Source organism: Eucalyptus grandis, chromosome 8, assembly GCF_016545825.1.
Source record: "Eucalyptus grandis isolate ANBG69807.140 chromosome 8, ASM1654582v1, whole genome shotgun sequence".
Classification (NCBI taxonomy): domain Eukaryota; kingdom Viridiplantae; phylum Streptophyta; class Magnoliopsida; order Myrtales; family Myrtaceae; genus Eucalyptus; species Eucalyptus grandis.
The window spans coordinates 825,068-836,772 of record NC_052619.1 but is presented as its reverse complement, the minus strand read 5'-3'; the positions used below and the strand labels follow the sequence as shown (position 1 = coordinate 836,772).

The window sequence follows — 11,705 nt, the reverse complement described above, 5'->3', positions numbered from 1 at the left end:
TAGGCACCCATTTTTATCTATCAATTACAACTTATGTTTTAAAGACTAAATTTATAGTTATGTGCTGGGTATAGAACAACGAGATCCTAGAAATTTCTCTAGTCATGTATCTATTTAAGATTTGTGTTTTTTCTCCATTTTTTTTTTTCTGAAAATTTTTCTTAGACAATTGATATCAAGGATTGAGACCTTTACTTACAAGGAAAAGACCTAACATTGAACAATCTTTTGGAATGAAGACCAATTCTTATTATCAATTATAAAGCGCAAAATAATGTTGTGCGAGTGTACTACGTGTCTTCATATAAACAAATCATTTCTTTCTTTTAAAAGGATATTGAGCTTTATCGAGCAGCTTCATTTAGCTAAAACTACATTTTTATGAGTTTTATTTGCATCATGAAATAAAAAAGATGTTTCGTTGATCTTTTTGCTACTTTTTACTATAGATTATTTAAATTTCTAACAATATATCAGGAAAAGGAAAGAGAACTTTCGAGGAGGGTGCATAACATTCTGGATCTAATTAAAAAGTAGAAACCAAATGAAGATTAAAGAAAAGACGAAAGAGAGCTACCAGTGCATCAAAATCATGGACCTATGGTTTCCAAAATGCACGAGTTTCCTTCTTCTTCTTCTTCTCTTTGTGCAATATATGAAAACTCAATACAAATATTTAGTGTCATGTCATGGTGAAATTACTCTCAGAATGTGATCATTATGGTTAACTTTGATGCGCCTACAAGAATCTATCAATTCCATCCTTGCCTGAAACAGTCGATGGAAAGCGCCATGTCAATTATCAGGTGAGCCTGCATGCAGTAGTCCTGATCAGTTGCATTAATGTTCCTAGCTACTCGTTGCCATAGTCAAAGATTTAACTTTTGTGTGAAAATGTTTTAGATGGAGAAAAATAGAGGACCGACATGTAATCGGAAGAAACAAATGAAAAATCTGACCAGGAAGTATCGGGTGAGTTAAGAGAATCAGCTTGTTGATGTATATTCTCAGGTTTAACTTTAGATATTGCCTGGAATTTATGTTTCATTTCGTGTGCAGACTGAGCATGAGAAGGCACTGGTCCAACGAAAAGGGCAAGTTCGGGAGATCAGGAAGCCTTCCGGACCTTATGGTGGGGAAACATCTGGTATTAATGGAGGAATCAGTCGATGTATCACATTCAAGAGTTAAAAGCTACTTTGGCTTAAAATTTGTCGCGTTGACTTTGGATCCTGCCGCTAATTGGAGTTGATATGAGTATATAGTCAAGTGACTAAAATGCAAAAGAATCGGTTTGGGTCTATCAGGGATGTAATGCCTTGGCAGATGCATAAGCCTATTATTGGCAGGTCAGTTATGTTAATTTAATTATCTTCAGCGATTGTGTACAGACTGGAATTGGTTTCTGATAGCAGAACATCGAGCAAGAATGCATTGAGAAACAAGAAGAAAAGGGAGAAACAAAGGGATAAAAAGGCTGCGCAGGCTGGTTCTGCCTTGAGTGATTCTGGATGTGATAGTTAATATGAGTTTCATGTCTAGACTCTTGGTCACCAGTTTGCCTTCCCGCGCATAAACAAAAAAGGGGCCATGGGGAAAAACGACGGCGCAATGCCCTTCCGGCATTTCCTTTGGAGTGGAGCTAATATAATGATGTCGGTATTGGGCTTTTGAATGAAGATTGGAAGACTAATTTGCTAGGAGATGATCAGAGCAGTTCTTTGCTCTCTGTTTCTTGTTCTTTAAATTTATTGCGATGAGGGGTAATGCCATTCGAAACTAGGAACTCCTTTTCTTCAAATAACGTGATCACTGGATTTGGGCGAAGCCGCCTCACGGATGATGGTGAGGCACCCTCACCCATCTAGGCGAGAGTGTTACAGTCGAGGATCGCCAGTAACCCTTGCCGGCCCCCAAAAAAAAAAAAAAAAGATGAAAGAAAAGCATAAGAAAAACAAGAAAAATTATAAAAATAAAAAATATAAAAAATAATGATAAATCCATGTATGATGATTTGCTAGAATTAGCACTCAAGTGGTCGATTATACTCCGATGTGGCACTCAAATTAGCAAAAAAAAAAAAAATTCACACTCAAATGAGCGCCATACGAAAGTTGTAGTACTCCTACTATTCTTCTCCCAAAGTTTGGTGATAAATTATAAGATAATGGGCTCACCTTTTCTTTTTCTTTTTCTTTTTTTTTATCAATTTTTGGTAGATAACTGTTCAGATAATACTAAAATGAGTTGTTCTTGTGATATATTTACCCTTGTCGAATAGTCACTTTATATTAATTAGGGTTGATTATTTTATGGGAAAAGTTACTTCGCTTTATACATGATTTACAAGGATTTAATATTGCCTATAGCATGGGCATTACAGAATCTTAGTGCACTCGTGTAAAGTAAATTTATGCATCTGCATAGGCGGTGATTTTCCTATATATTGTGAATTTTACTTTGGCAGGGCGATTTGATAATACCTGGCCGTGAAACATAAATAAGTATAACAATATTGATATGATACTGGCATATGATTTATGCAATGTAATGACATGGGCTTCAGTCATGACCTATTGACATGGGACTTAGGTCCACTTATGTGAAGTGACGTGGGACTTAGGTCCCCTTGTATGAGAAGACATAGGACTCCGGTCCAGTTACATGATAGGTATAAAGGCGTGGCTAGGTCCATGATATGTTCTGCTCCTTGAGGCAGTGCCTTGATTAAGGAGACTAGTCTTTTGGCCAATAGACAGCAAATAATATGAACAAGATCCCCACCCATGTCTATTAGTGGCTACCATTGCAATACCAGTACATCGTTTTATCATGTTTCATCCGCATGCATTTCGAGTGTAGAACATAATAATTGTCGCGACTCTCTTTGAAAGCCACTTTTGAATGATTTGTGAATTTCTGTCTCTAATAATGTATATAACGTTATATCATGTTTGTATGCGATTTGGGTCAATCATGAGTAAGGAGTTGATCTGCTGCCGCTACGCAGATCTTGGTCATTGCGCTTTCTGGCCTTAGTAGCTCACTGATTGTTTTTCTTATTTTTTAGAGTAGCGGTTCTATTTTTGGACGGGATAGAAAGAAGAGGTTATCGAGGTTTGGATGGTGATGAGTCGTCTTATGTGGTAGAATTGTTTTTTACATTTCCTATACCTGTACATAAGCTTGGTTAGACAATCTGAAGTACGGAATCCATGAATGTTTTCTGTGAGTATTTATCAATATTGGCGTGGACTGCTTCTATCAATACATTGCACCGTGATGGAATCATATTGGGGGTGTATGTCTAAATTTTCTTTTGATGATTAGATTTTACACTTTCATGTGGACTACAGCCATTGTTTTGGTTGATCACTTCCGTATAGAAGGCACTTTATCTCGTAGAATTCTCTCTCTCTCTCCATTATTCTGGTTGATCACTTCCATATAGAAGGTACTTTATCTCGTAAAATTCTCTCTCTCTCTCTCTCTCTCTACTTTTTGGACCTCTCTACTATTCACCCGACACTGCCTCTAGTTTAGGCCTATTTATAATTCTGACATAAAAATTATATGTTGTCACCTTAGGCTGGTGAATTAATAAAGTGGGTGTTTTTGCACACAAAACATGTTTTATTTATTGTTATAAGTATGTGATTGCCACATATATGTTAATGCTGATGAATAAAAAGCAATTTGAGTTTGTGTTTAAGCCAAATCTTTTTACAACCATGAGATAGTATTAATGTTGTGTACAGAAGGGACCTTAGATGTTGTCCCTACTCCAGAAAATGCCACTTGATAGAAATATATTAAAATATGTATTCTTTTTTTAAGGGAATTGGGCTTGATACATATACACACACAGGAGTATAATTTAACTTAGAGCAATTATCATGAACCCTCTATAACCTATATATTTTATATATTTTTTCGAGTTAATATCATAAAAATCTCAAATCGGTACATATAAAATTAATGATAAGAAAATTAATTGACCATAAATTAATTGATATTAATTTTGAAACTTTAGATATTTATACATGAATAAATTATATTTAAAATATGAATAAAAATATTTAAGTATGAAAAAAAAAAGGGATGGGTTATCGTATAAAATTAATGATAAGAAAATTTGTGTGTCGAAGAAAAAGGAAAAATGGAAAAAGAAGTCTTGAAAATCAGATCTAAAGCCAGCCCAGCCCAGCCCAGCCCAAGGAAGTTAGGCCCACTGTTTTTACGCGGCAGAAGGCCAACAGTTTCTCTTATTTCACTTTCCTTCCAGCCCTAAAAAAACAAAATCGAATAACAAAAACAAATATATTTCATGCTTGCGCTGTCGCAGCTGCAGCTGCAGGAAGAAGTGGGAAATTAACTGGGAAAAAGCTTCCGCTTCTTGCGGATTTGGCCTCCTCTGATATCAAAGTCTCGATCTTTCTTCGTGCCCTTCTCAGCTCTCTCTTCGCCAAACGGTGGGTTCGTCTCGTTTTGGTTGAATTTCGGGGCCCCTTCATTCAATTAGAGTCGGTTCAGGTTCGCTTCTGTGTTTCTGATGCTTGTAGTGGTAGGAGAATGCATGATAAATGCTGAAGATTTCACATTTGGTTCTAGTTCTGCGTTGTCTATCAATCATCTGTAATTGGGTCTGCCAGTGAAAGTTTCGTTTCATTCGTCTGTGCTGCAGAAAGAATTCGAAGGACTTAAGCCAGAAGGACCATGGGGAAGAGGTCCAGGAGTCAGAGAAAGGACAAGAGGGGCTCTAAGAGGAGGGCTATGGATGAAGACGTGGCCTCGGAAGACATTGATGACGAAATAGGTGCCTGTGAGTTATCTCCCTCGGCTGAGTATCTGCTTATTGGCGCCGCGTGCTTTCTGTTTGTGTAAATGCCGGTGTGATATGTGCTGCTTTATAAATGGTTTCTCTCATTAGTGTTTTTTATTGGCAGTTCACAAGCAAAGGGTTGTTGTGCTGTTGAACATTCGTAGTGATGCTGGGTAGTCATATGGTGACAATGAAGAGCCTGTCTTTGATTTTAAGGTACATAAATTCCCTTTGATGCAGATTTGGTATAGTTCATCCAGTGAGACTTGGTTTGGGACAGAGTTGAATTTTATTTAGCGCATGGTGGGGAAGGTTTTCAAGGAATTTAGTGATATTTAAATAAATGTTTGCATGAGATTTGCGTTTGAATATTCTTGTGGATCAAAGTGGTGTTGTGACAGTTATCTTTTGGTGGTGATGTGTCCTTTCATAAAGCATTTCTTTTCAGGTTTTTTTTTTTTTTTTCGTATTAGCTGGCGAACTTTTGTGAAATTAACATGCATGAGAGACTTCCTTTCTGATGTTTTCATTAAATGATTATTACTTTTAAAATTCTGGACTCCTACTGGTCATTTTTATATCGGTGCTTCGAAATTATTAGTCGATCCCCAATGTTTGTTTATTGGAAAGAGAAATTAATGGAATATGGTGTCTTTGAGTTTCTTTTAGGATGAAGAGGATGAGGAGGAGGATGAATATGATGATACTCAATTGACAGGGCTTGTTGTGAAAAGTAAGATTGTCTCAAGTTATTTTGCTTTTCTTGAGTTAATACTACTGCCCACTGACATTGTCCTTTTCTGCATGCCAATTCATCGGAGAGTTCCTAATTCTCTGGAGTAAGTTGTCATACCTGCTCAACATTTAATATCTGAAGCTAAGTTGGCTTAAGCTCTGCAGTCAATAATTCTGGTTAGAAAACTGGAAGTGTTGTTGGCCATGAAGTCCTTGAGAGTAAATGTGTTAACTGCTAATAGATGATGAACTCTGAAATTGCAGTCTAAGTGCATGTTCACTTTTGTTGAGTCTGGTTTTATGGGAATTAGGTGCTAGTTATTGATGAGATTGGCCTAAAAATAGCTGTTTAATTTTTAACCAGTCTCCAAGAGTTGGTTTGCTCTGCATTTCACTCTTGTTTGCCTGTTCGTGTCATTTCATCAGTAAAACCTTCACAGATGGATTTGTGATGTTGTAACATCAAATAAAAGTGATGGAATTTGATCTCACTTGAATATGATATATTGGAACGTTTTTAGGGAGCTCTGCTATCTTTTCATAATCTCCTCGTGAATTTGTGTGGAGAGGAAAAGCATCCTCTGATTTCGCCAAGCCTGCCATAATAGAATGTGCAGGTGAAGCAGCCAATAGCAGTGTGCTCCTCTATTATCAATTTCACATGCTGCCAGGCTGGGGATGCTACATCTATCCTCTTTTATGATAATTAGATGGATGGTAATGGTTATGGATATCTGTAAGAGAAGTCATTTTGGTTCATAACTGGTAGCTCCACATGTATTATGTCTCCTATGAATGACCTATTCTAATAGTGGGCAACCATCTAGCATATTGCTAGATAGGAGCAAGGTGATTGGCCTAGTGATGATCAATTTACCAAACCCGAGGAGTCTTGCTTCAATTCTTTACTCCTTCATCCTCTTTGTAGCCTGTGAAAAAGGAGAGAGTAAAATATCTTGTACACCATTGCCTTGGTTCATGTTCCCCTAATGATGATTCACTGCTTCTTAAAAGTGTAATGACCTCATGTTGTGGAAAAATGCTTGGTTTTTGTTGGTGATGTTGACTTCCACTTTTAAAGTTCAATTTCCCTATTGTTGTTTGCATTGTTTGTAGTTGCAAGACAGCAAAGTTTCTGCGCACGAAAATTGGCGGGGTGGAAGACGAAATGCTTGATGAGGAGGAAGAAGATGAAGACAAGAAGGCCGTTTGGGGCAGAAGTAAGAGAAGGTACTATAATGCCAATGAGGTATGTTGAGTTGGAAATCTGACTTCATCCCTCTTTACGCTGCATCGAGTTGATACAGGGGTTCTCTGTTAAACTACAAACTGATTGTGATTTCACTTGTAGAGTTTTTTTCTTAAGAACCTGAACCCTTCATATTTGGCTTTTGAGTGGGCTTAAATTCTGTGATTCTTTATTCGAACCACAGGCAACCTCTAGCGATGAGGAAATTCCAGCAGAGGAAGAGGCAGAGGTGTTAAGATTACAGAGGGAGAAAGAAAAATCATCATCAATGGAGGACTTTGGGCTTGATGATATTAGTCCTGATGAGGCCACTGTGGAACCAACTTTAGGGGTAGCTTTTTCTGATAACCTTGCTTACTCTGTGGCTTTAAAGTTGTTCTGAAATGTTTGCCTCATAGAGGTAGGTGGAGTTTCGAAGTAATAGTGCTATTTCAATTGCAAGTTATTCATGATTCTGCAGGAAATTACGGTTGGAGGAAAAGGTAAATTTGAATCCGGTGTACGCGAAGGCACTGGAGATGATATTGTGACAGCTTTTGAGGAGGTACAAAAAGATTTGAATGCACTGTCAAAGGAGGAGCAAATGGATGTTGTATATAGGGATTTCCTCTCTTAAAGTGAATTAAAAGCTGCTTTGGTTGATGTGTTGCTACTGGTTATGGAATTTCAACTGAAGTAGCGAGAGCTTAATATCTTTTGCTGGGAAGATCAGTATGGGAAAATTCGATAGACTGGCACAATATATTGACCATGAACACACAATTGATATTGACAATGACCTGTTTTGTATATGGCTTTACTTTTTTTGGGCTCTTTTTGTGTGTGGGTTTTCACCCCCCCTGGTGCCCTTTGGTTGAACTTTTTATCTATTAAAAATAAGAAAAAGATCTCCAAAGATGAATCTTCCAATGCATGTTTGTAATTGGTCAAGGTACATAAAAGCGCTGCACTATATTTTCTCATAATTCTTCATGGTGTTTCCTGCAATTAGACTGTGGAAACTTATGCAATTTGCATAATCCTTTTTGCATAACCTGTTGTCTATGATTCCACTCTGCATCTTAGCTATTCATATCCATCAGGTGGTGATTGTCAGTCCTTTCAGATTCACGAGAACTATGTGCTGAAATTTCTGGCAGGATAAATCAATGAAGCCAAATGTTCAGAAGTAGGACTTGGCAATGTTTTTCTTCCTTGATTAGAAAACCTACTAGACAGCCTAAGGATTGTTTGGCTATGGTTTTGAAGAAACAAATAAAGCCAATTCGATGAATTGATTCTCTGGATTTTACTTATAAAAGCAAACATTAGACGTGAATGAAAAGGGAAAGACAATCAACAGATTTCTCCTCGTATATCTCACAATGTTTTCCTCCTGTAATGTGGTCTGTCAGAGAAGACATTCCATTTTTTGATTTCATAGGATTTTTATAAGCCACCTTCTTGGTGGGAAAAGAATTCCTCAAGCTAGATGAGGAATGGTAAAGGCTAATAGAGATGATCACACTTGATAAGAGGAAATAGGTGGGATTGTTGAGACATGGTAGATTTGGCAATAATTGGAAGAATGTTAAATGAGAAAAATTCTTCTCCATTAGAGAGAAGCAAATAAAGAAGTGGTTGGAGTTATGGATTACATAGAAATTAATAATTCATATGTAATATAGTCATCAATTCAAAGATTTTATTCCTGGTCATAGTTGATCTCATAATATATGGGACTTTCCCATCAGAAGTTATCTGCATCTAATCCTACTTCTTAAGGGATACATATGAAGTAAGTTACCCTGCATTGAATGAATTTCTAAGATACCAGGAAAAGGAAATATGTATGTAGTCTATGTACTTTATGTTCCTGCCTCTTTATTTAATAGCATGTTTTTCTTGCAGTTCTGCTCCAGAATTGGTGAGGCTGCTGTCTGAGCTGAATGATGCAGTTGAAGAGCTTGAAAGCGGAATCAATCCGGTTCTAAGCAAGGTATTTATTCCACTGTCAAAGAGGCGCGTGCTAACAGATGACTTGTTTTTTGAATCTCTCTAGTATGGAATGATGTCGTTCACGATTTCTTCAAGTTTTCTTGGTGGAAGGTTATATCTCTACAAAGATCACTTTGAAGGTCCCTAGGAAGGATCTCACTGAAAGGATGATTTTTAGCTATCCAATATTTTCTGTTATGCTTTTGGTAGAATGCTTTGGCGTCTCGCTTTGAAGTTTTCTTGGCTTGGGTCTTTAATACTTTTTATTGTTTGAGCAAATGTTTTAATTCCATTTGGCTTGTATAGTATTGTCTTTATTACTTGCTGTCTATGGTTTCTGTTCAATGTGGAATTTGCAGCTCATATTATCTTCTTGTTCGGCATGTGTCTTCTATTCTATGAAGGTTAAAAAGAGGGAAAGTACAATGAAAGGAGGATCATGCTATTTGGGAGTAAAGCCGGTTCTGCTGCTGGCCTATTGCTAAGCAATTACCTTTCGTCTCCTCCTTAAGTCTGAGGGACAACCAGTTCGTGATCATCCTGTTATAGCTCGCCTTGTGGAGATCAAAAGCTTATTGAAGAAGGTACTTAAAGAAGCTATGTAATTTCAATTAGTGATTTTATCTATAAATCTGCACATGCATGATGTGTGGCATGCCAATGAATATCATTGTTAACTTTCAGCCTACTTGTTAATTCCTGTTAGAAACCACTCTTGGGCATGATAGGCAAAGTCACAATTTACTGAACAGTGCCATTGCTCCTGACATCGTACTGATCATGGGTAATATGCTAGTTGAGGAGTGTGTGGACGTACTTTTTAGCCTATTCATTTTTATTTTATTTTTTTCTTATGTTCAGTGATTTGCTAAATGTCGTTGTAGTTGTCTGTATTTGTATGTATGGCTGTTTGGTTCAGTCTATGCTGCTAGTCGAACATCTTTACTGAAATTCCATTGATTTTTGCATTTCCATTTAGTGAGGACTAATGAACCATTTGGTTGAGCTGTGTAAGCCATTTATTTCTGGTGTCTCCCTATTCGTTATGCTGGAATCGACTTTAACTGGCACCTGATCCTAATGAAAAATCACGATCTTTCTCTGTAATCCCTAATCTTTACTGTGGTGTAGTATTCTGAGGGTAGAAGGGGATGACTGGAAGATTGTCAGGATTGTGCACATGCATATTTGTTCGTCAACATCTTTCTATGAGTTTTAGCTAAAGTTGAACTAACATTTCTATGAGTTTTATTTGCTATCATGAAATAAGGAAGATATTATATCAATCTTTTTGCTACTTTGTCCTATGGACTTAGCAGGAAAAGGAAAGAGAACTTTTGAGGAGGGCGAATAGCATTCTAGATCTAATTAAAAAGTGGAAATTAAATGAAGATCAAAGAAAAGATGCGAGGGAGCTACCAATGCATCAAAATCACGGCCCCATGGCTTTCAAAATGCACGAGTTTTCTTTTGTTTTTTTGTGATGCACATGAAAACAATGGAAATATTTACTGTCATGTCATGGAAAATTGCTTTCAAAATGCATTCAAATTGTGGTTGACTTTGATGCGCCTCCAGGGAGCCGGCAATTCCATCCTTGCCTGAAACAGTCAATGGAAAGCGCCATATCACTTATCAGGTGAGCCTGCGTGCAATGGTTCTGGTCAGTTCCGTTAATGGCCTTAACTACTGGTTGCCATGGTCAAAGATTTAGCTTTTGCTGTGCAAATGCTAAGAGGACTGACCTGTAATTGGAAGAAACAAACAAAAAATCCAAGGAAGAAGTACCGAGTGAGTCAAGAGAATCAGATTGTTGATGCATATTCTCATGTCGATTTTCAATATTGCCTGAAATTATATATGTTCATTTCGCGTGCAGAGTAAGCATGAGGAGGCAGTTGTCCAACGAAAGGGGCAAGTTCAGGAGATCAGGAAGCCTTCTGGACCTTACAGTGGGGAAGCATCTGGTATTAATGCAGGAATCAGTTGAAGCATAAGATTCAAGAGCTAAATGCTACTACTTTGGGTGGAAATCTGTCGTGGAGACCTTGCATCAACCTGCTGGTGATTTGGGTGACATGAGTATATATACACTCAGGTTTCTACGATTGCACGAGAATCGGTTGGCGTCAAACAGGGATGCAAGTGTATATCTTAGGAGCCCTGGCAGATACATGTTGCCCATCATCAGTGGGCCATTTTTGTTAGTGTCAGAAGACCGGAGTTTTGCTTGATTTGATATTGCTTTCCATGTCGAAGGCCTTGCATCATTGAATTTGTTTATTAAAGATTGTGACTTCATCCATTGTTTTTCTTTCCGTTTCTTTGTAAGGAGCCGATTCCGTGTGTACAGTTTTAACTCCCCGCCCACAGGGGTTTTTCTCTTCAGCTAGTAGGACTGAATATTGATGAATGAATTTGAGCTGAGGATGGACTGTGCTCCAATATGTGATAAAGAATCGCAATATACTTTTAGAACGTGAGATGCCGTCTTTCGAAGACTCTGATCTTAGGCTGGAAGGACGCATTCCAGTTGAAGTGCTCCCATCAGAAATATGATCCATTTAAGAGAGATATTATAGCAAGCCTTTGAGCTATTTTGAAAGAGTAAACCACAGGGTTCCAAGAAGAAAAAAAGAGGGAACTACTGGTATATATATTAGTCTCATTCACGAACAAAAATATCCGATACTTCTGGTTTCTTAGGGATGAGCCTCGTCAAATTTTTGTGTCTGAACCGTGCGAAACCATCTGGTGCATCTGGGCTAGTAATCGAGGGGCAGTGTTCATTCGAAGATCGCATTTCAGGATGAGGGGGGCTTCTGTCGTGGAGTAATCTGATGATTGTGTTTCGATGTAGATGATAACCGAGTTTCTGAATAAACCTCAGGTTGCAGAAACGAAAACGCAGCAGCAGTCATC

The 11,705-nt window shown here is 37.7% G+C and overlaps 1 protein-coding gene across 5 annotated transcripts; it reads left to right on the top strand.

The window, feature by feature from the left end:
- The first annotated feature begins 4,346 nt into the window (after positions 1 to 4,346).
- On the top strand, positions 4,347 to 11,210 carry LOC108957177. Of its 5 annotated transcripts, none has more exons than XM_039300798.1 (10): positions 4,347 to 4,533; positions 4,685 to 4,822; positions 4,947 to 5,038; positions 6,674 to 6,806; positions 6,991 to 7,137; positions 7,267 to 7,350; positions 8,697 to 8,784; positions 9,188 to 9,367; positions 10,362 to 10,422; positions 10,663 to 11,210. In XM_039300798.1, exons 3-7 carry the CDS (start codon positions 4,989 to 4,991, stop codon positions 8,727 to 8,729), a joined length of 447 nt encoding a protein of 148 aa, XP_039156732.1. In that variant the 5' UTR covers positions 4,347 to 4,533; positions 4,685 to 4,822; positions 4,947 to 4,988; the 3' UTR covers positions 8,730 to 8,784; positions 9,188 to 9,367; positions 10,362 to 10,422; positions 10,663 to 11,210. The 5 variants fall into 5 exon arrangements, with proteins under 5 accessions (XP_039156732.1, XP_039156731.1, XP_039156730.1 ...); XM_039300797.1 differs by having other exon boundaries at positions 10,362 to 10,574; XM_039300796.1 differs by lacking the exons at positions 8,697 to 8,784; positions 9,188 to 9,367; positions 10,362 to 10,422; positions 10,663 to 11,210 and having other exon boundaries at positions 4,685 to 4,816; positions 7,267 to 8,677.
- Positions 11,211 to 11,705: the final 495 nt, after the last annotated feature.